This window comes from Pogona vitticeps, chromosome 1 (genome assembly GCF_051106095.1).
Source record: "Pogona vitticeps strain Pit_001003342236 chromosome 1, PviZW2.1, whole genome shotgun sequence".
NCBI classification, from domain to species: domain Eukaryota; kingdom Metazoa; phylum Chordata; class Lepidosauria; order Squamata; family Agamidae; genus Pogona; species Pogona vitticeps.
In genome coordinates this window covers 154,102,147-154,126,289 of record NC_135783.1, presented here as the reverse complement: position 1 = coordinate 154,126,289, position 24,143 = coordinate 154,102,147, and the positions used below count along the sequence as shown (strand labels likewise).

At 38.1% G+C, this 24,143-nt stretch overlaps 2 protein-coding genes across 4 annotated transcripts in view; both read right to left on the bottom strand.

Moving 5' to 3' along the window:
• The window catches only part of MACROD2 (mono-ADP ribosylhydrolase 2), a 1,236,456-nt gene that overhangs the window by 1,021,411 nt on the left and 190,902 nt on the right, over positions 1-24,143 (bottom strand). For all 3 annotated transcript variants that reach the window (XM_073003448.2, XM_073003446.2, XM_073003438.2), the window contains exon 4: positions 21,261-21,290. In XM_073003448.2, coding sequence (XP_072859549.1) covers positions 21,261-21,290 — 30 coding nt within the window. The remainder of the gene's footprint in view (positions 1-21,260; positions 21,291-24,143) is intronic.
• The window catches only part of LOC144588161 (uncharacterized), a 396,092-nt gene that overhangs the window by 237,632 nt on the left and 134,317 nt on the right, over positions 1-24,143 (bottom strand). The window lies entirely within an intron of this gene.

The window sequence follows — 24,143 nt, the reverse complement described above, 5'->3', positions numbered from 1 at the left end:
GTGGAGGTGATGCAGATGACACCCTAGAGGCAGTGCATGTGGACATGGAGGGCTGGGGATTAAAGGATGAGAGTGTAGGGGAAGAGGGGGGGCACCATGCAGACACCATAGACTGGAAGGCGTTTGAGGCACAGGAAGTGCCAGCACAGCCAAACAACTGACAGCCAGTTGGGAGACAATCTGTCACCAGGACCCCAACACCAGGTTGTCAGCAGGTGTTCTTCATGCCAGTGGAGGAAACTGCCCAGGTATGCCAGGACTAGGCAAGAAGACTGAAGAACCAGCATAGCACACGCCACTGGAAGAAGCAGAAGCAGAGACAAGCCGCCCACCGTCATGCTCCCGAGAGCAATATTTGCAATGCCAGCCCTCCTTTTCCTATCCAGTGCTTCTTTACACAGGTGAATCTATTTTTGCACAGATTTTGGCCTTGCCTCCAGGAAGAAGCACTGCATGGCTTGTGCGGCTGCCGTTACTGCTGACTACCAAGGTGCCCAGACTACCCTACTCCAGGGACAGTTGAGTGCTTGCATTCAGCACCCCTGCTGTGGCACCCCGTGCTTAGCCCACCTGAGGGGTGTCTTAGAGCTGATAGAGGAAGCAGGGCTCCGATAGACTGATCCCGAGGATCTGAGCTGTTTGGGAGTGCAGTTAATTCCCTGGCGCCCACAGAATTGAATAGGTGTTGCTGTTGAGCCACGTTGGCTCCATTGCTGTTGAGTTGCTCCAACAGCAAAGCCTGTTTCTGTTAACAATTTAGGCATCTTCATGGAGCGAGGGGCTTGCTCTCACTTAGCAAGAGATTAAACTAGTCTTTTTTACAAGTATATAGTACTACTTTGCTATACATGATCCTTTCGACTCTACCAGTCCTTTACTTTCTTCATGGAGATAAAAACATGTAAAGAAAGAGAGATGAGAATCTAGCATGCACACCCACCTTGCACTTACCTTCCTTCAAAGGCAGTCTAAGGAGTGGGTACATTCCCTGCTCTCTAGCTGCCTGTCAACAAATCCCGCATAAAGAACCTCCCTGCAGAGAAAGTGTTCAGTGCTGAGAGCTTTCTTTTTAACATGCATGTACATTTGAACAGAGGGAGACTTAAAATAAACAGCCTTCCTTGAACCCAGTCACTTTTTTCCTCACTGTTTATACTCGTCCATACTTAAGGATAAATGCAAGTTGCTCATTCCTTTCCTTTCACATAGATCCCACTGACTTGAGCCACAATACAAACAGAGGATGCTGAAATGTTAAAAAAGGATTCACCTCAAAAAAAAAAAAAAGCGGCAGTTAGAGAAGTAGAAAATGGTCTTTAGATATAACAATATGTTCAGAAATGGCACAAAACATGCAGTAAGGCAGAAATATAATTTTTAAATCCACTGTACTTTACGACTATCATATTAAAATTAAAACTGCACATCTGTCTTTCACACAGGTGCACCAGAAGTTAAAGACTGAGAAACACTTTAAAAGTTTCATGTGAAATCAGTTTTATAAGGAAAACTGTACAGAAGCAATGATTTGATTAAAAATTTGTAAAAGTGGTATATTAATTTAAGGATAAGATGCTGTGAATTGCCTTACCTCCTCACTTGAATAGTTTTGGTAATTCATCTGCTCATCTACTTAAGAGTTAGGTCTCACAAGCTAAAATCCAGCAGTAAGTTGCAATTAGAGTAGGCCCACTGAATCAAAAAGGATTTACTGATTCAACACTCATGTGTGTTCCAATTGTTGTGACTTACTACTGAATTTCCATCTCAGAATGTAAGTAACACTACTGTGGAACAGGATTGTACTGTTAACCTCTAACTCTTTTAACCTCTAACTCCCCCAATTATGCCACATGATATACCTTTAGAATGTACTTGTTTCCAAATAAAGCAGCTTTGGCTTTCTCAAAGACATTTTTACTTATTTCACCATTTCATTAGAAGCCAATCGAAACAAATTATTGAATGTACCAGGATTCTAGAATAACCCACAACAGAGAACAAGACCAGTGTCAGGAAGGCGCTTGTAGAATATTGCAGTACAGGAACAATGTGCATGCAGTAAGTGAAGTCTCCAGAAATTCAAATATTTATATAGCAAATTATAAAAACACAATAGTGAATAACTACAATTCTGGAGAAGATGTAAAGAATGTGACAATAAACTGTTTAGTGAGAAATAATCTACATAAATGTCAACATCATTAGTATCAAATAGCCTCTTCATAGTAATATAAGAACAATTAATCATTTAAAACAAAAAAGACAACAAATAGCCTACAGGTTATGAGCATTCCATTGTCAATATGTGAATTTTTATGTATATTGAGTACTAAAATAATTAAAAAGTGGTACAGATAAAGCAGTTCCAGAAAAGTGAACTGTATTTTAAAAAAAGATCTTTGAACAGCAGTTTATTAGAAGTCGTTGCAAAACAATTAGCCCATTTTCCAGCTAAGTCTAGGAGCAAGATCATTCTACATAAACAATGCCTTGCAAAAGGTATTACTTTCATGCCTGACAGTCAAGCCATGGGGGAGAATTGAAAGAGTATTGAAAGATGCAGAACATATTTATGTCGCAACATGTTAATGTGACTTGAGATTGTGTTTTCAGGTCCTATCACTCTCTGAAGCTCCAGTACTCTGGTTTTACAGGACATTGTTGCACAAGGACTTTATTTCTCAAAGCTTTGCAAACTTTTGTCACATCTGATGGTTATCATAGTGGCAGCCTGTCAGATTCTGAGTTACAAGCTCTTGGCATTACAGGAGGTGCAACAACAATAGAAATTCCTATTAAGTGTTTTTCCTTGGTGCATCAAACCCCCTACAACTTGCAAGCCACAGAAAAGAGACTGCTGACAGTTGGGGGGAGATAGGACATCTGAGAGAAATATGAATATAGGGAGACAAGAGACACACACATCATAATTCAATTCATCAACACAACAAGGCAACATACTATGCCACAGACACCAGACACCAACAACAGTCATGTGGAAGTGCAGCGGCAGACTTCATTTCTACAAGCCAGCAACACAATCATTATGGATTTTCCTCAAACTGATCTGGCTGGGTGAACATTTAGAATTATTTTGTGTGTGTTCATAATACTTTATGTTTAAAGGCTAAGGAATAAAATATTCTTCACTTATACTAAAGATCATGTAAGCTATATCGCTTTTTATATTTAAATAATGTCTTTTACAGATGTGTTTTCTGTCTTCTGTTTTTTAACTATGCCTTTTTAGGCTATAAGCACTTGCATTTTTAGAATGAAATTGGACCTTTTTGTTTTTTATTATAGTTTTTATGCTTCTGTTTCGGAATGAATTCTGACTTAAGGATTTCCCTGCAAGTTAAGCTTGTTTTCAGTTATTAAGGCATTCATGCCTACAGATCTCTATAGCTGTAAGACTTTTAGATTTTTCAGCTTTGAAGTATTTTTTTCTTCTGGAACATACTATAGTATCAATGTAGAGAAATAAAGCTTGTAGACTTAGACAAGCTCATGTGGTCTGGAATCACTGTAACAATGAAAAGACTGATCCCTTGATACTCTGATGAATTTTGATATGACTGGAAATGATTGGTGCCATTCTGGAATTAACCTTTGATTGGGATAAATGCCAGTTCTGATGAACACAGGTACCTGATTTTTCCCTAGGGTCTATAAACTTCTGTGGGGCTTTTGGGAAGATATTCAGGTGTCAGATTCCCTGACCTGATACTACCACTCTTATTATTTTTTTTTTAAAACAGAGAATCACAGAATAATTGAGTTGGAAGGGTGTTATAAGGCCATCAAGTCCAACCGCCTGCTCAATGCAGGAATCAAAATCAAAGGAGATATGACAGATAGCTATCCAATATTCTTTTGAATGCCTCTTTGAGAAACGCAGTTCTCCTTTGAACCAACACTAACAGCCATACATATTTTGTCTTGTTTTTCAAAAGTTTTTTTAAAAAAGAAACTGGAAACAGACTTCTAATTACTGCTGGTTTTATCTGGACAGGTGGGGTACCCACAGTGGGTCTGTTATTCAGACTCCCTAAAGTTTCTTACTACAATTTTGAAATATCATAATAAAAGCATATTTCCACTTGCTGGGGTCCCTATCCTTTCCTTAAACCCCTCCAAAGAGATAGGTGAAGTTCCTTCATCAGAGAAGCCTGCATTCCGAACTGTACTCAAATGGCACAAAAAAACCCTAACAAAAACAGAGTACTGTTAAGTTTATAAAATCTGATGTTGCTATTTTTCCAAGTTGATCTGCCTGTGTCCCTGAAGAGTTGTTTCTGAAGAAACAGTGTTGTAGCACATGATGCTGTGATCAATTGATGTATATTTCATTTGTGGTTTTCAAGTTGTTCAAATGAGAACACACTACTGTACTTTGATGCAATGCATGATTAGATAAGTTAAAAACACATCTTGGAAAATGGAAGTCTCTGAATACATTTCTGAAATGGCATCGAAAAGGGTGGAGTTAGAATCTGAAACTTGCTAGGTACAGAAAGAAATCAAGCATGAAATGCTACATCTTAAAACAAGGGAATGCTCTAATAGCATTAAGAATACTTAAAATATTTATTCAAAGAAAAAAACTGGTTCCTGTTTCTTGGCTCTTTAAATTTAAAATAAAAGTAACAGAGTGGGTAAATCTAATGCTACAAAACCATTACTGTCCCTCCACATTTATGAAGACACAAGCACTGAGACACACCAGACAACTTCCCAGACATCTGCATCAATTAAAGAAAAATTCTGGATAGATAGATAACATTCCAAATAACTTCCAGAGGTGTGGTTGTGTCTATTCTAATAAAAACAAAGAGCTTCTGTGCCACCTTAAAGGCTGACAAATTTATTACCACATGAGGTTTTGCAGACACTTTATCAGATACATCCCAGACAACAACATTTTCCAATGAGTGTAGAATCAGGACTATTTAGTCCCATGGACTATCTTATGTGAAATCAAATCCAACCTGTTCTGTTTACAACTCACTGATGATGTGTCCATAAACAGAGATGAAAAAACAGGATGGTCTGGTCCAGGGACAAAGTGCCCTGGAGGATTTATTTGTTTTAGAGGAATGAGAACACTCTTCTTCAGAGAAGTGCAGCATGTCATACACAATGTAGTTCAAACCGATGGAGAACAAGGCATCTGGCTCCTGTGCCAGGAAGTTATCATTTGGTGGGAAGACAATTCACTCACCAGGTTGATCCTCCCAAAAGGAATGTAAACTGCGGGGGGGGGGGGACTACAATTCAAAGGTGTGCTTAAGAACTATGTGTATTAGTCTTAAAATTGACAGTTAATTATATTTTTGCAAAGAGATTCATGTAATATGAAAGAATATTTAAGAACATAGCCAAAGCATTCCAGAACAGAGACCTCCACCGTTCTGTAGGGAAACATAACTAAAAATAATGTGGGAGCCCTTTGTCAAAAATTAAGGATAATCATAACCCTTCCCTCCTCAATTAAGCTATAAGTATAATGTAATACAATATTAAGCCATACTGCCTAGATGAAAACAACCTTGAATAAATTCCACATTACAGAGTGCTGAAAATTAACAATTCTACGCACTGGAACTGATTGCTAGATTTGGGAATTTCTCAATGGCAGCAAGGCAATTAGACCATTTAGTGCTGGCTCTTGACATTCTACTGAACAAAAAACAAAACAAAACAAAAACCTACCAAAAAACAAACAAACCCAAAAAACCAACCTCCCAGGGAAAGGGGGAAATGGCAGGAGGGCACTGAGCCCCATTATGCAAGCTGGTCTGTCACAGTTACCCTATGATGTGTCAGCCCCTAACACAGGAAAGAAGGACAATTAGAGGCTTAACACAAAAGCATTGCGAATCGGTCTTTGGGGAAATACAGATCTGAAGACACTGTAAATGACATTTGGTTATCTTCCTAATCTCCACATTTTCTGTTCATTTGGTTACCATCCTAATCTCAACAGATGATTACAGCATCAAGTATTCTTGACAAGCACTTCCATTATCTTTTTGAATAAGAAAATTTGTCTGAGTTCACTGTATTACATAGAGTGTGACTTCATGCTGGTAGTTGTTAAGATGTATTGTGAAACATTAATTACATGTTTATCAAGCAGATACTTTTTACAATAAGTGGGGTGGACTGATAATGTATGAGTTCTGTTTTGATCATTCACCATTTGGTCACAGTTCCACAGTAAAAGAAGGCCCTTCCACAGCCTGCATTTGAAGAAGATTTAAGCTCATTACATAACTGATGATTAGAGGAAAAAGGAAAAGGAAAAGAAATCTGCAAATGAAAAGTGGAAGAAACACTTGTGTAATAGAAGAGGAAACACTTGAATATGTGGTATTAGTAGTATCTTCTTTTGACCTCCAGATGTTGAGAGTGAAAAGTAAAGGCAAAATGTCTACTGGCCTTTAAAGCCTTTACCCTCTTGCATGTTTACTGTTTCCATGTGTTTTAAGAATCATCCTGTTTGTGACAGTTTTCTACATGCTTTGCCAGAAAGTTAATTGCAGAAAGTGCTAATCAACTATGACAGCATCTGCAGCTGTGCTTTTAGTTTTTTTATCAAGTATATTTGCTCCACAATTGTGTACCCTAAAATTATGTTTTGCTTTAAGTTTTGCTTCTTTCTGTAAGCACAAGGGTCTGCTGTAAAGAACAAATTAGATATATTTAGCCACCTTTCAAAATACTCATGGGATCTAGCAAAATATTTTAGAACAAGAAGAAAGCTGCCTCAAGAGAAAGCAACTGAAGCTCAGGCATAAAATCTTAAAAACACTTTTGTCAGGAAAAAACATACAGACAACCCTTATTCGATCTTGAACAAATATTTGCTTTTTGCACTAATTTTATGTGCTCAAAATATTCAAAGCTTCTCAAAACAGCCACATTCACAAAGAATGTTTGGGGCAGGAGGTAAAAAGAAACCTGATAATGATACCATGGTATTTAAGGGTATCTTTTCATACATCAATATTACCGGGGGGGGGGGGGGAGAGACCAAACAGCCAGTAAGATCACCTGAAGGAAGAGAGGAAACAAAAACAGAAGGTGAGAGCATACACTTTATCTGTCAATTAGCCTGACATTAGTCTGGCATAGAAATAAAAATAAAAATTTGGAATCCAAGTGATATATGAATTCTTAGGAGTCTTAATCTATGCCACCTCAGGTACTTATTGGTGGAGATGTGATTCATAAATGCAATAGCTAAACAGACAAGAATACAAACAGAAGTTCTCTGAAGAATACTCAGTGGATTAATATGGTTTTAACAGTTTCTTGCCATACTAGGAATGCAAGCATGCATATTGGGAGATGACTATTAATGACAAGCTGCAGTTCTACAACATAAAAACCGGGCCCTGCATAACTGAGAGAAAATGATCAAAGTCATGGCAGGAGGTAATATGGAGTAATATACATGTTATTACACATATTGGTTCAAGAAAGCTTGGATTTTGTGCCTAGAGAATCAAATGATCAGGGAACATTCTTCAGTCATGATATTCTCTGGCTGGCATGTTGTTCTGCTTTTTTGCATTTACAGTGGTGCCTCGCTAGACAATTGTCTCATGGGATGAAAAACCTGCAAGATGGTTAGTTTTTGCAATCACTATGGTGCCTCACAAGACGTTTTTCCCCCCCATGGCCGTGCTTTGCAAGACGTTTTTCTTTTAGACCGATGCTTTGCAAGACTTTTTTTTTAAACCGATGCTTCACAAGACTTTTTTTTTGAGACAGATGCATAGGGAACCTCGCAAGACCATTTTTTCACAAGACAACGATTTTCACGGAACAAATTAAAATTGTATTGCAAGGCACCACTGTATCTACATTTTGCATTTCTGAATCAGAGAAGCAATCTGTGCAGCTCTGCTTATTTGGATTACCAACTGGGTGTTTCTCAGAAGTCACCACTAGGTAATACTTATAGCAAACCTCCCACACTCATAGCCCAAATGATCCCCTGATGAAAAATATCAAACAAGCGGTTGTAGGCTGAATCCTATTTTCTCATTAGCCACAATGTTAAAACAGACATCTGAATTCTAGAGAAGTTTCTTAGTTTCTCAGTGATAGATGTTCTCTCTCATGGCTTGCCTGATGGCTGCCCCTTTCTGACTTACTCTGTTTTCTCACTTTCCCCTCAAACCACTTCTCTTCAGTTTGCTTGATGGTTTTTCATAGTTCTTTTGAGTTTTAGGAGTGCCAGGAAACCTGAATGATGCTTTCCTTTTAATGTAAAATTTAAAAAAACTGGTACAAAAAAAATACAAGAACAAAACAGGCACCTGAAAAAACCCAAAGTGAAAGAAATGCAAACATTTTTGATGTATACATCTCTATATATTATACTTTAGTGTAAGTATAAAACTGACAATTTCACAAACTTTCTCCTAGAAACTATGAATTATTGTGACATTAAAGCTATCAGTTCAGTTTTTTTCTTGTGCAACTTATAATTGGAATCAAATTTGAAATATTTATCACTAATGATGGAGATAACTATGAAAATATAAGCTTTGTAAGATAGCACGGAGAGGAAAAAAGAGACAGAAGAAGAAAACACACATCCAAGTATATAGATAAAAGCAACAACAGAAACCTAAAAGTGTTACATCTGCAATTTCTGCACAAATAAGTCTATAATTCTTAACATGATTTAACAGGTGTGACTTTTAAGAAGCATATGTGGTGTACAGACAACAGAGATGGTATAATAGTGACGCAAAATAAATAAGCTATACTTTTAACACATAAGGTAATGTTTTATATGCAATACTACCCTTTTTTGGTCTTGAAACAAAGAGTTCAGCCCTTGATATTAAAAATCACATACATCCCATTCATTAAAAATCAGTTCTCAAGGGCAAAGGTAGCTGTCATTATTTAATATGAAATCTGCACTTTGATTAATTGCTCATTGCATGTTACATGCTGATACATAATTTGAAAAAAGATACTTTGTTTGCAGTTTTCCAGTATAACAAAGAATCATGCCTGTCATAAAAATATTATATCGGCAAAAGTCTTCAAAACATTGTATACCAAAATGCTATCTGACAACTATTATAAGTGAATATTTTCTTCAATAAACTTTAGGAAACTCTCTTAGGCACAGTGTCCTAATTATATGATACTGTATATGATAAAGTGTAATACTATACGAATACCTTGGCAGATTATAACAGCAATACGTAATACAATCTTAATGTCAACGTTTCTGTTGAAGAGACTGGCATAATTCAATATTACACTACCTTCATCATTCGCAAAGAAACGCAATGTCATGGATACCCAATGCAGTGTAGTGGATAGATTTATGACTAGGAGACCTGGGTTCAAATCCTTGCTCAGCCATGGAAAATCACTGAGGGTGAAACCACTCCTTAAATGTCTCACTTTCCTTGGAAGTCTTATATAGGGTCGCTATAACTTAGTGCCAACTTGGTGCCACACAACAATGTAATGTTAAGGCAACTGAACAACAAAGTTCATAACAAAGAGGACAGCATAATCAATACAAACTGAGATTTAATCTGAAAATGAATTACTGTACTTGATTCTTTTTGCAAAGCCTCATAATTTAACTCTAATGCATTCAGCATAAAGTATTAATAAAACTTTGCATTAAGTAATAAATGTACTATTTAATTAAGGTGTTATACCAGTGGCTCACAACCATTTTGACCCAAAGGGCTGTATCCAGTATTAGCAGAGGGCCACATAGGCCATGTGGATGGACACATGGAAACCCAAAAATGTAACTCTGTTCCTGAGGTCTACGAATCACTAGGAGAGGAGACAGAGGATAACTCAAAGATGCCTCCGTTCCCCAAAGATCTCTACAGAAGCTACTGTTTTCCCACTGCCAGCAGTGATCGAAAAAGAGCAAACTCAGAAGCCAGCTTAGCAGTGGTCCACCTGCATCTGATCAGCATGACTGCAAGAAAGGCTGGTGGCGTTCCTCCAGCTTGGGAGGTAGACAGAGAAAACTGCCACGGGCCAACGTCAGGGATGGGAAAGCACAGCCCTTCAGAGCAAGATTGTTTTTGTGGCCTCCTGATCACCTGAGGTTCCCTTCCCCAACAATGTGTAGCCTGTATAATGAAATTGTAAACCGCCCGGAGAGTGCTTGTAGCACTATGGGGCAGTATATAAGTCCAAATATATATATATTTGACAATAATATATATATGACAAGTGAACTGATTCTCCTGCAAACCTGCAACTCTGGCAATTAAGCCACCCAGATCTTCTGAATATGCTATGGGATTCCCCTGTATCATCATTTAACACAACCTCGCAATCTCTCAAATCCAGAATTGGACTTCGGGGCATTTTCAGTCTGGGGGACATAAAAGTAGTCCTCAGGCTTTTTAGTGGTTAATCCCAGGCTAGTGTATCAAGTTGTGCATTCCCGATCTCAATCTAGTGTGCACTTAATTGTGCACTTCAGTGTGCACTCCAGGACACAACAGGCAGCCAGAAAATTGGAGACAGCTTGTGTGATTCTCTTGAACAGAAGATATTTTACAATACGATTTTGGCCAGTACCTCATGAAAAAGCTACTCTAGTATAAAACAGGTCTACCTATAAATGGAGTAGAGTACAAACCTGGGAGTGGAAGCAGCACCTAGTGCCCATAAAACAGAATCAAGAAAAATCAATACCACCAAATGTTACTGCAAATGATGGACCAAAATGTAGTGTTGCCATCTTTCTCGATACAAATCAGGAGCAGTTTCTTACAATGTCAGAAGCCGTAGAGGTTGTCCTGGCTAGGGTGAGGAAAGAATGAAAAATTTACCCTAAAAATGTACCAGCAGAACCGGCAAAGAGACTAGCTCCTGAAGGCAGCAGAAGGGACACACGCATGCAGCAGCCTTCATTAAACTTATCTACAGAACACCAGTGATGTCAGTACAAGACAAATCCATGTGTTGTGTGAAATAAAACACTGTCTCTTCCTAAAAATAAAGAAGTGCAAGATGAGCCTCACAGCTGTATTCATTACAGATTTTATCATAACACGAAAGTATGGGAAGTGTCGTAGATAAGCAGCAAAAACAACAGAACTCTCATGTTCAGTTAAGAGAGTAAACTACTAGTAGTTTATCACAGTATGCACCAAAACCAGAAAATTGCAAGAGGAAAATATAGGGTGCAATTCAGCTAAAGCTAGATACTGTATCTATTTAAGTAGAGAAACTCAAAATATGTTCTTATAACAGTAGATGGAATCTGGGTTCTTACCTGCACAGCAGGGGTCTGTATTTACTATCCAGTAACAAATATTGGAATATACACAATTTGTAAGAGAGGATACAGATGTAGGATATTCCTCATGTGTGATATAACCCTCATTTTCTCTGACACAAAAGGTATGTAATGGCATCACAGGTTTAAAATAGCTCAAGGTAATCTAGCACATCTTATTGCAACAGCAGATTTGCCAGACTTAATTCTCCTTCCCCAAAGGTACATATCCAATCTTCCTTACAAATATTCAGGGAAAGATGTTCTGCAGCTTCTCTAGACAATTTATTCCATAATTCTGTTGAAACGATAGCTGCCTAGCATGTCTGTTCTACACAGCCAATGCTATACATGTTATACACGTGCATTCATATTTTTTTCATCCAGCTAGTCAGGTTGCCTAGAGATCCAGATGATTACATCTCATTTTGCTAAGCCAAGGTGTGTAAGAGGCCTCGTCCTGCACACATTGTGCACATTCTGCCCCTTCCTTCCTCAGCAAAATGCAATATGTTGAGAAGTCTTCAATTAACAATATTTTCCCTTCTATAGCTGTTGTTTTGGAACAGGTAGCTGTGTTAGTCTGCACAAGCATATCATGCAACATCCAAAGAAAGAAACCAAACTAAACAAACAAACAAACAAGACAAAAACATATGGCACTGTAACGGGCAGACATAACATCACCTGTCCGTCACAGCTGGGCAGTGAGTCATCAGCCTATGGTGCGAAGGAGGGTGGAACTTAAGGGGAGGAGCTAGTATAAAAAGGGGGGTGAAGAGTGTGTGTGGGGAGATTAGAGATGAGAGCTTGTGCGGAGAGTTGAAAGTGATTGTTAGTTATAGTGAGGGAGAGAGTCTGTCAGTGAGAAATAGTCTGTGAGCCAGTGTTTATTAACAGTGATTGATTAACTGATTCTTTACCAGTGATTTACTATTTTTATTTTCTGTAATCAATAAACCAGTTTTTGTTTTCAAAGTTACACTTGTCCTTTTTATGATTTTTTTTAAGGATAAGTTGGTGGCAGCAGAGTTTTATAGTAAAGTAGCAACCACTCTGTGAAGTGGGAGGGTGGCTGTTACAGGCAAACTTAAAGACTATTATATTTTAATGTGAGCTTTCATGGACACTTCCACTTCATCAGACATATGGAAACAGAATGAAATGCTGAATGAAATATCAGTTTCATACTAAATACTGATTGGCTCTTGGATGTACTGTATGTTACATTTATATGCAGTAATGTATGGCTTCTATTGTTTTAGGGCTCTGTTGTAAAAAATCCTCAGGAGACAGAAAGCAGACACCAGGCCTGGCAAAGATGAGAGGAGACAGAAGAGAAAGGGGTGCGTATGGGCTTGAAGATTGGGGATTCACTTGAGCCTTGTGATGAGAGATAGGCTTGGTACTTGTGAAGAAAATAACAGTGGCAGTAGATGATAGACATATTACATTTAAGTATTACATTAAGTCATTATCAATGTAATATGCACCCAAGAGCCAATCAATGTTTAGTATTATACTAATCTTTCATTCAACATTTCATTCTTTTTCCATTTTTTATATTTTATTTCATTTATTTAATTTATATCCCACCCATTTAGAACGAAGTCTACTCTGGGCGGCTAACAACACTATTAAAATAAAATAAAACAACAATATTAATACACTAGAGGATGGCGAAATAAGTTAGGTATCGACAGGAGGGAAGGCCTGTCTGAAGAGTCAGGTCTTGAGTTGGCTCTTAAAAATGCCCAGCAAGGGAGCCAGACAAATTTCTGGGGGAAGACTGTTCCAGAGCCAAGGGGCCACTGCTGAGAAGACCTGCTTTCTTCTTCTTTCTCTTCGGGCCTACCTCAGCGTTAGGTTTGTTTTGTTTCTTTGGATTTTGTTTCTTTGGATATAGTTTGGTTTGTTTCTTTGGATTTTGTCTAATATGTTTCCTGTTGTGGCTGAATGGGAAATGGCATTAGGAGGCAAATTGCCCCAGATAAAGAAATCACAGTAGATATAGAACTGCTAAATAGTTCAGTGGCTTAGGCATTTATTTGACTGTGGAGCCAGTTCCCTACTGTGCTTTCCTGACAGGAGTAGGACTCAAGTGATCCATAGGGTCCCTTTCAGCTCTGTAGTTCTCAGATGATGATAATGATGATGATTAACAATTGCACACTCAGACAGCTCACTATGAACTTTATAATGTCTATGGTGATTTTGTAGCATTGGGCAATTTGCCTCCAAAAGTTATGCCATTTGCACAACACAAGTGCAACTAGGTACTGTAAAAGGATTTGGGCTAATAGATAGCACATCTGGAACAAGCTTGGATCTTAAAATACAGGAACTACATCACGGTTAACTGAAGATTCCCTGGCTTGATATATTGCACTGAGTAGAGAGGAAGAAAGAAAGGGGCTGTAAACAAAGATCAAAGGCTTGTTCATATCTCGACTTGCTAAACTAAGAGACAACAATCCAACAAGGTCATTCTCTCATTACTTCCCCAGCCATTCCGGCAATTTTGACTCATTTCATAACATGTGTAAGAGCAATAGGAATTTTGAAACCGTTTCTTAGGATAGTATGGACATGGACCATATGAGGACTACAAGGAAAAGATCCATCTGAGAATCAATTTCAGTAACTTATATGCATCTGCACAAACAAAACCTCAGGTTAAAATTTTAGTTGCCAAAGCAGTGTAATCTGTTCACATAACAATAGATTGTCTTAAAACAACTCTCCTTTTCGAAGCCATGAATGCTATGTTTCCAGGAATTTTCAGGGTATTGTGTTCTCTTAGAAGACTGAATGAAAAAGCCTGGGGGATGAATGTCTTCAAAACCTTTTGATATAACAGACTACATTTCCACTTTGTCAGTGTGTATCTCAGGATTTCTGACATAAAATGTAAGTATAATTTGCTGCACAGTTGATGGGGCTTGCCCTTAGGGGAAAACTTCAGTTATCTGTTTTGTCCTCCGGCAGGTAATAAAGCTTATCAAAGGACCCCTGACGGATGTCTGTTTCCTTCTACGCCAGTGACAAACTTTAGCTGGCATGTATGATACAAAAGACTTCCTTTTTTTTGTCTGCAGGTCAAATATTTTATACAGCCAGTCCATTTTTAGTAACTGTTTTGGCCACAGAAGCATGCCTACCAACAAAATGACAGTAAGAAAACACTGAATATTTAATTGATGTATAAATTAAGACTCCAAGAGTTAAATATCACGCAAAGTAAAATCGATAATTAAAAATATGTGTACTTAAGTTCACATTAAGAAAACATTACAAGGAATTTCAAATGACCAAAAAGAAAAGTTCTTGAATGTTGTTTTTATGTACAGTCAGGAAGCCTCCAATTTATGGGGACCATATGAAAGAACGACCTTCAAAACGCCCTATGATTAATAGCCACTCAAGGTTGTGGCTTCTTCTATCAAGTCAAACCATCTCATGTTTGGTCTTCCTCTTTTCTGAACTGCATGGAATGGTATTCTTCTACATGTTTCCTGATCCCAGGATTCATGGTCCCCCCCTTTTTTTTTTGGCAGCATGGAGGCCAGAGATTAGAAAGGAATACTCAGAGCAGGTGCATCTTAGTCTGGTATCTTAGCTTTAATTATTTCACCTCGGGTGACCCTGCTAGACGTCCAGACTAGAGATGGGCACGAAATGTGGTTCCACAGTTTGGCACAGTTCAGTAATTCAACCACAGAGCTTTTGAATGGGTGCCCTGGCTTCCCAGCCCTGCCAACTCTAGTAAGCAGCCATTCGTGGGGGGGGGGAGCTGTATGGCTGAACCACCAAACTGCAGTTCAGATTCATAAAGTTCAGATTCTTTAGTCCAGATTCATAAGGAAGCCTAGCCTCCTGACAGCACTGCTCTCAGTTTCCATGGCACACTCTAACCCCCTCACCATGTTAAGGTGTGCATTGGAGATGGGGAGGGTAGTTGGCTCTTAGAATACAACTGCCAACATGACTTGTTTGACTTCATGGTCAATGGCTAATTCTTCAAGTCCTTCTTTATGAGAAGTACTCCATCTTCCTGAACTCTGGGGGTCATGGCTCTTGAGATCATTTGCCGTTCTCTGTATGTTGACAAATTAATAATCCAGTTTGTTAAATTACACAAAACATGATAATATTATTTCCATTTTCTGAATGCTATATTAATTACAGGATGCACAAAAAATTGACTTTTAGTGATAATTGCACAATTTTCAAAGTTGTGATGCTTTCATAATAGCTTGCTTCTGAACCACAAGGTTACACTTGCAGACTGAGTATTCCTCTCTAATCACTAACCACTGTGCTGCAAAAATAGGAAAAAAAAACCCATAAATCCTGGATCAGGAAACAGCATTCCATGCAGTTCAGAGGGTTGCTGGTTGCAGTACACAGGAAAAAAAACTTATTTGCATGAGTGAGAATGCCTGACCTAAAGACTCTTGCTGGATCTCATCTCAACATAAAGCAGCACATTTTAAAAATATTTTTGCTGATAATATTACATCAGCAAAATACAAACATTCAGCAATTACTTCAGTTATCAAGCATTACCACTCCCACCAAAGAATGTGTTTACAGAACAGATATATTAAAGCCCATAGGTTTTAATGCTGAGACACGAGATACCCATACACAGGGGTATCAAGCGCAGCACCTGTGCAGGATGTGCAAGTGGAATCAGAACAAGGCAATATTGTCTATGGAGTTACTGCCCTGTAGCTGCTCTCCATGTAAAGGTAAAGGTTCCCCTTGACATTTTTAGTCCAGTCATGTCCGACTCTAGGGGGCGGTGCTCATCCCGTTTTTCAAGCCATAGAGCCAGCGCTTGTCCAAAGACAGTTTCCATGGTCATGTGGCCAGCGCGACAAGGGAACGCCATTTTACCTTCCCACCAAGGTGGTACCTATTTATCTACTCACATATGCATGCTTTCGAACTGCTAGGTTGGAGAGGAGCTGGGACAAAGCGACGGGAGCTCACTCCGTTGCGTGGATTCAATCTTACGACTGCTGGTCTTCTGACCCTGCAGCACAGGCTTCTGTGGTTTAGCCCACAGTGCCACCACGTCCCTTCGCTCTCCAAGTAGCTGGTGTAAATAGTAAATCAGGATATGAAAATCTCTCTGCCTCATTTTTATCATGTTGCTTTGAATCCCATCCATGCCTTCTTCCATCTTTGTTTTACTTACGACTGAGAGACTCTGTGTTGTTAGTTTTACACAGACACATATTATCTATACATTTTTATGTCTGATTTTTATATGCAGATTGTTCATAATGTGAACATTTATTTACATTGTTTATCTATCATACATCTTTCTCCAATGACTAAAGCATATTACTACATATTACTTTTCATCTCTGTGCATTTAAACCACCCATGTTTTTAAATGGGTACATCGTTTTTGTATACACTGGATTCTTCAAATCCCACCCATTAGCCTTGAAAATATCTTGAGAAAAGATGTCCCAATAACAAGACTTGGAGCTGTGCTAAATGGCTACTTTGATTGAGGCAGTTGAATCCATGGGCTAAAATCCTACTGTGTAGTTATGCAAATGGTGTAACATTTAGAGGTAAACTGCCATAAAATCTGAAATCTTGCAAGCTGAATTCTGCAACTCAGTATACAAAAGATTAAGTCTACAGAGATTTTTTAAATTATGGAAATTCATTTCCAAAAGTTGTGTGGTTTGCATAAATGTGCAACAGGATTTCAGCCACTGAATCCTTTTCCACTACTTGTATGAGATGTACAGGCCATCTAAGATGACCTCCTCAAATATGCATCTATATGGATGGACACCAAAAGAAACCACAGTATCTAGCATTGTGCCAGGAGCTGAAAGGAAAGTTCATATGCAACTGAAGACTATTTTAGACATGAATGTACATGCCCTTAATATCTCATGAATGGATTATTTGAGAACTGGTATACCATAGTTTAATTTATCAACAGACTTAAATGAAACACTTTGTGTTTGCAACACTATGAAATCTCTGGTAACGGTGTTGGACCTATGATGTCTCACTCACACATGGAAATCCCTCTTCAACCTTCCAGACACTGAGGGACAAACATGTAAACCCAAAGAAAACCTACTTTGACATTTAGGAACAAACAGTGCTTTAAGATATTGAGAATGCCTGCAGGGATTTCTCTCAAACCTGAGACAAAAGATTTAAGAATGGTTTTCAAAGTCAAACAGGGTTTATCTACACAGCAATATTTACTTCATCCCTGTCTCTTAGAAGAAGGGCACCATCAAGGCTGTAATGTGACAGTTGCTCAAGCACACACATACTTATTTTAATAGATGAGACATGCATTTTACTCAGATTCCTAATTTTTCCCAAGCAGTGGAATATAGATATGAGATATGTAATTCTTTTCTTGGTGCATATCATTACAAAATCATAGCAGTAGCCATTGCACTTTTCACCATGTCATTTGCTTTGTCAGTGTGACTTCCGTTCATACTAAATTATATGAATATAACATCACAGAATTGTAATTTTGTAAGATACGGGGAAGTAACAGTGACTGAAATGTTGCTCAACTCGCATTATCTGATTTGGCATAGTTATATAAGGATGGGGCCAGTGTATACAATAATTCTTGCATATTAGCTATCAATTATATGGAAGAATTAAATACAGGCAATGCTTCAGTCATAGTCATTATTTGTATACCACTTTTTCAGGATGCATGTCAAAACATGTCACAGTAAGTTAGCAAAAAAAGTGCTCACTCCCCCGCCCCCCAAAAAAAGTTTCCCAAATTTTGGGGGAAACAATTACTTTATCAAATGCTTAAGATGGCAATCCAAACAGGAGTTTAGCATGCTCAAACCTGCTGGAATCAATGGGCTTAAATAAAGTTAAATAGGTATGTATGTGCAAATATGGAACATGGAGCAGTCAAAATTCAATACTTTTCAATTCCCAATGTTCTCAACTGAAGAGATGAACACTGAGTTATTAACTCTGGCAGACTGTGCCCATGTAGATTATCTTGTTAGGTAAGGAAAGGCTCGCTAGTGTTTCTGTACCAAAAGGTTTCAGAGAAAACCCGGCTGTGGGAAAAAATAATGTCTTTACTTTTATCCAGGAAAAATAAAGAAGAGGAAAAAATTATTTTTTCTGAGCTAGAAAATGTGACAAAAAGCTTTGCTGTCAATATGAGGTAGTAATGATCTGTATTTGTGCCTAATGACTGAAGTGTTCAGTAACAAGATGAAAGTATTAGGTATCTATGCAAATCAGAACATTCTCTCTCTGGAGAATAAAACTCTCAACTCATGGGTATAAAAATGAGGTTTCATCACATAATTGCCCAGAAAGTACGAAGAGATCCTTGAAAAATATTAGACACATGCAAATACTGTGCAATCCAGCATTATTTCTTTGATTTTTCAGATATTTTGGTTATACAGTATTTAATTATCTTTGCTTGTACCATCATTACCAATTGTATATTTTAACATTCTAATAAAACTAGAATTAAAATGATTAGATAATACGTTGGAAAATATATTAAATACCAGACTGTTCTATTACGCCAGGTAGAAAATAGCATGTGTATATATGTAGCTAGAGAGAGAGAGAATCTGTAGCCAACTTTGGATCTTTCTTTAAAAATCCAGAGCTGTCAAAATCAAAGCAAGAGAGACAGGAGTGGAAGGGCAGCCCTGCATCAAATTCACATCACACTCTTCCAGACTCAGGCTTTGGAAAGGGGTACAGTAGGACACCCGTATCAATGGGGGATTGGTTCCAAGCCATCACCATCTGTGTGGATGCTGGAAACCGTGGACAATAGTGAATGCTGTGCATTGCATGGTAAAAGAAAAAAATAGAGAAAAAAGTATATCCCATGCACTGTATTACCAGAACTAGCCAATAGAGGAAGCCAGAGCCCATGCTATGTATTCTTTAACAAAAAATACACAGCATGGGTTCTAGCTCCCTCTAGTGGCCACTTCTAGTAAACACGCTGTAAAGATTCTTTCTCTTTTCTTTTCTTTTTTTTGCTTTTTGCTTTCAATATTTTTAATTATTTTGGATCACAGACAAGTGAAACTGCAGATACGGGTACTACTGTACATATTTCTGATGGCTACCTACCTACTCCCAATAAAGAGTGGTTGAACCCACTCCCATGTGTTGTTACTTTTAAGAAGAATACATTATAGTAACATGCTGATGTTGGACCATAGTAAGATGGCACTTACTATGAGCATAATCCTGTATAGCTCAGATATCCTTCCTCCTTCAAAAACCTGACTCAGAGTTATGGCACCTAGAAGCAACACCTTTGGCACCTGTCTCCTACCTTATAAAAATACAAATAGCAAAGTCATCACCAAATAAGCACAAATTTGCATCGGAGATAAATATTCTAGTCTTTAAAATTTCCAACCAAGAATGAATCTGGAAGTACACACTTAGGCTGGAACTGCACTGACAAATATTTCAGAAGTGCTCCACAATTAGCACAGATGAATTTCAAATATTTTCCAATGATCACACAATGCAAAGGCCAATGCAAATCAGCCTGGTGATTTTTTGCTTCTGACTTTTTTCTCCTGCCACTGGGGGGGGGGGGGGGGCTCTGCTTTTTAAAAAAAAGAAAGCTGGGACAATTCAAACTGTTTTCCTTGTGTGGTAATTTATTTTGTTTTACAAAAAGATAGGGTGTGTGACACTTAAGTGGTGTTATCTCATTGTATTAATCTGAGGCATATTTTGGGACAGCAGAAAAATGCACCCCATCTCTCTAGAAGTCCTGAATTATTTTTAGTTTTTTTCCTAAGAAACAAACTACTAAATTCAGACTTCGATCACTTTTATCACTGCACTGATACATGAGTTTAGGATTAGATCACCTCTGCACAGGAGGGGGGGAGAGTAAGAAGAGCCAGGGATTGTTAGATGGGGGTTGGTGATTTTTTTTCCGGCCCTGACACGTTCTGATGGGGCTTGCATTTTTTTTGGTTAATTTTTTCCCCCGCCTGGAACGGATTAATCGCATTCCAATGCATTCCTATGGGAAATGGTGCTTCGACTTGCGACCATTTCAAGTCACAAACATCTTCTGGAACGGATTAAGTTTGTAAGTCAAGGCACCACTGTATATCAAATCACATTGGACTAAGGGACAATGTGGGTACTGGCTCTGAAACATTCCATGGTTCTCATGTGATCACCTAAACTGTAAAAAGAGATTGTGAATCAAGCCGCAGCAAAGCTAAATTGCTCCAATTGGGCATGCCAGTGTAGGTGCATGCTTATAGGCATCCTCAATTGGTCGATTTGAAATGCTACCAAACACACTAGAACCACGTTTGCATCTACTTCAGCTCTTATAAAAGCATCAAGTAGTCTTCATGGTCTAAAACTGACCATTTTCCTTCTTGTGTGTGTTTTTGTGGGGGGGGGGAGGGAGAGAGAGAGCGCTTTCAGAACTATAAAAATGAAAAGCAAAAAATGGCACATTCATAGAGGAGAGATCAGGGGAGGAAGAAAATAGGTGCTCCAATTATATGAGTCACTGGAAAAGTGACATTATTATATGCTACATTATTTTGTACCTCCCTAACTCAGAGTAAACAAGGCAGTAAGAAAGATAAAAGATCCTCTGTGCTTGTGTGTCTTGCAGATGCAACCATTGATGATTTAGAAACTTCAGCCGTCATTAGGGGAAATGGTCAGTTTGCAATTATGATGGGTTAATGACAATTTCAAACCAACAAATTGATTCAATCTGGATTACACTAACAAGGATGATATTTGAGAAAAAACTAGCCACCTCCATCTGATATGGCATAAACTAATTCTCTACTTTTCTCAGAGGGCCAATGCCTAGAGTTTGCAGCATAAACACACAATGTAGTTTATTTCTTGCAATATTTAGGAGAAAGCAATTCAAACTTACCACCACCTCCTCCAAGAAGACTTGAATTAGCTACAGAAGAAAAACAAAAGCAAGAATTACATTTCAAAACAGTAACATTCATTTCAATTTTTTTAAAACTATTATTTGATAACAAAGAAAAACCACTTATTTGATTGGAAGCCAATGTTCTTTCACAAAGGAAGACTTTAGGATTCCAAAATTTAGTTTTAGCATGATTTAATTTTACCATGGCACTCAGAACAATCTACAGCTTCTTCCTCTGAAAGTAAAATGTATCTGTAACTGACAACAACAAATTTAGTTACTCTTATTCAGATAAAAAGACCCTAAATACTTTGGTTCGAATCAGCCCCCTACTGGCTAGACATGATGCTATGAACTTCTTTTCCTCCGCTCCCACATCACGGACACCCACACACCACATCATCCTCTGTTGGCAAAGCTCCTTGGAACACGATTTTCCATCACAGGAAAGTTCCAGGTGAAGCTCTCCCATTATAAATGATGCCCTTTGCTGAGGATGTAACACGTACGCATTTTTCAACAGAAAACTATACAGTATTGTGAATTTCTTTTCTTTGCAGCATATGAACAAAAGGACCATCACCAGCCTTAGCAACACACCTATGTTTCAGCACAAAATGTATATTTTGCACAAAACGCACAAAAATATGCGGAAGCTCTTACAAAAACTCTTGCCAAGCATGTAGAAAACTTTTGAAATTTTTTATTTCTCAACTTCAGAAATGAAATCAGCAAGGATTTATATCTTCTCCCTTTGCTGCCTTTCATGAGTTTTCTGTTTTCCAAGATGTGTCACTTGCATACCCTTGGTAGCATAAAATAAACCCTTAGGAACTGTTCTCTCCAGAAGAATCATGAACATTCAAATTTAATGCTAAAGGGTTCAGCTGATGACAGGGATGACTACAACATCCCTTCTCCATCCCTACATAAAACATGAGAACAGAATCTCCACATCACCTGTTTCACAAAGGCAATCCTTAAGGAGGATTTACCGGACATGAATTCAGAACTATCTAAATAGTGCAGATTAGGAATCACATTCTAATCCCAATTTTATCATCCCAGCCACTGACTCTTATTTTATTTGTTTGTTTGATTCACATTTTATGGTTCTTCTGAGGAGCTCAAGGTACTTCTCCAAATGCTATCATGACAACAACCTTGTATGGCAGAGCTGATGAAGCTATCCTAATTGTCCAAGGTTACACAGTCAACATCCATATCTGCAAATAGTCATGTATGAGCTTCACACATTTTGCATTCTATAACAGGTATAATACAGTATAGAAACCATTTTTAAATGTTATATTTTTCTTACAATATCAGTACTGAAAGATTTGTTTGAGAGACAGCATTATCATTTTTGCAGTGTCTCCAGAGACAACATGTTTGTAATGTTGTAAACAATATAAATGAACAGCATTGATTATTTACAGTGAAGAAATAGACATTTATCTACTTTTTAAATGCTATTTTTATTTCAGGATCATTGCTTCAGCATGCACCGGTGGATTTAATAAAGCAACAACAATTGACATGTTATGCAATTGAACATTTGTTGCTATACTACAATATACTTTAAAATTCAGTTTATTTATTTATTAAACACTACAGTATAAAACTTCTTCATCTGGGATGGCTGAAAAAGGAAGACAAGAAGATTTTTTTAAAAAAAAAATCTCATCAATAAAACATCATAGAGAGGTGACAGCTGATGAGCAGAATACCAGCAATTTACAATACAGGGAAGTACATTTCCTCCTACATGTTTCAAGAGATATCTTTACCTGTCATTGGTATTTTGTTTGATCAATTCTCTCTCACACAGACATAACCCAGCCAGGACAAAATCAAGAGCAAAATATAACTGGTGAGCACAAGCAGTGCTCTTCAGAAGGCAGCAAAATAAAGTTATCTTTTTAACAAGAGACTGAGGCTACATCTTAAAAGAGTTTGCATGGTCTTAGCCATCTGCCATAAATATAATTAATCAAAATCACGACTGCAATGGATCGAGTTCCATGCAGGGTATTCTATTTTGCTTTGTTTTGTTTTCACGTGTCTTTTTTTCTTAGTCAATTTTCTTCCAACATACTATATAGGAAAAGATATAAGGTGGGTTAATATTGAAGGAAGGAAGGAAGGAAGGAAGGAAGGCAGGCAGGCAGGCAGGCAGGCAGGCAGGCAGGCAGGCAGGCAGGCAGGCAGGCAGGCAGGCAGGCAGGCAGGCAGGCAGGCAAGCAACAGATCACTCTGTGCTCAGTCTGAAAGAATGGTAGTAATTGTGTGCTGTCAAGTTGATTCTGACTTATGGCAACTCTATCCAGGGCTTCTGAGGTACAGAATACTCAGAAGTGGTTTACCATTTCCTTCTTCTGTAGGTTCCCTGGGGCTGTGCAACTTGATCAAGGCTAAACAATCTGGCTCTTCTCCTGGGAGGTACGGTGAGGAATCAAATTCCTGACCTCTGGTTTTGCAGCCAGATACTCTATTTCACTGAGATATCCAGCCAGCTTTCTCAGTTTGTAGGGAGCAAGATTCAGTAAATAACAATGAGTGACATCCATTAATAGCTAGACAGTCATCCATGTGCCCCAAAATTTACAGTTTGGTTCATAGTCTAGGTCTTATCGGTGATATTCTGTGTATTTTACAAAGTGCATACAAAGGTATGGGGTTTCAGGTGTTGTAAACTTCAGTGGGATCTGCTGAAGACACTAAACACATGCTTTTAGAAATAAAAACTGCTAAAGTATGAAGAAAAGGGAAGCCTGTGGTTTCTAACTACAGTACAACTGGTACATTGAAAATTCACAATACAGTCAATAAGAGATTCCACTTCTCATGATGGAATGCAGATAGTCCATCCTACAA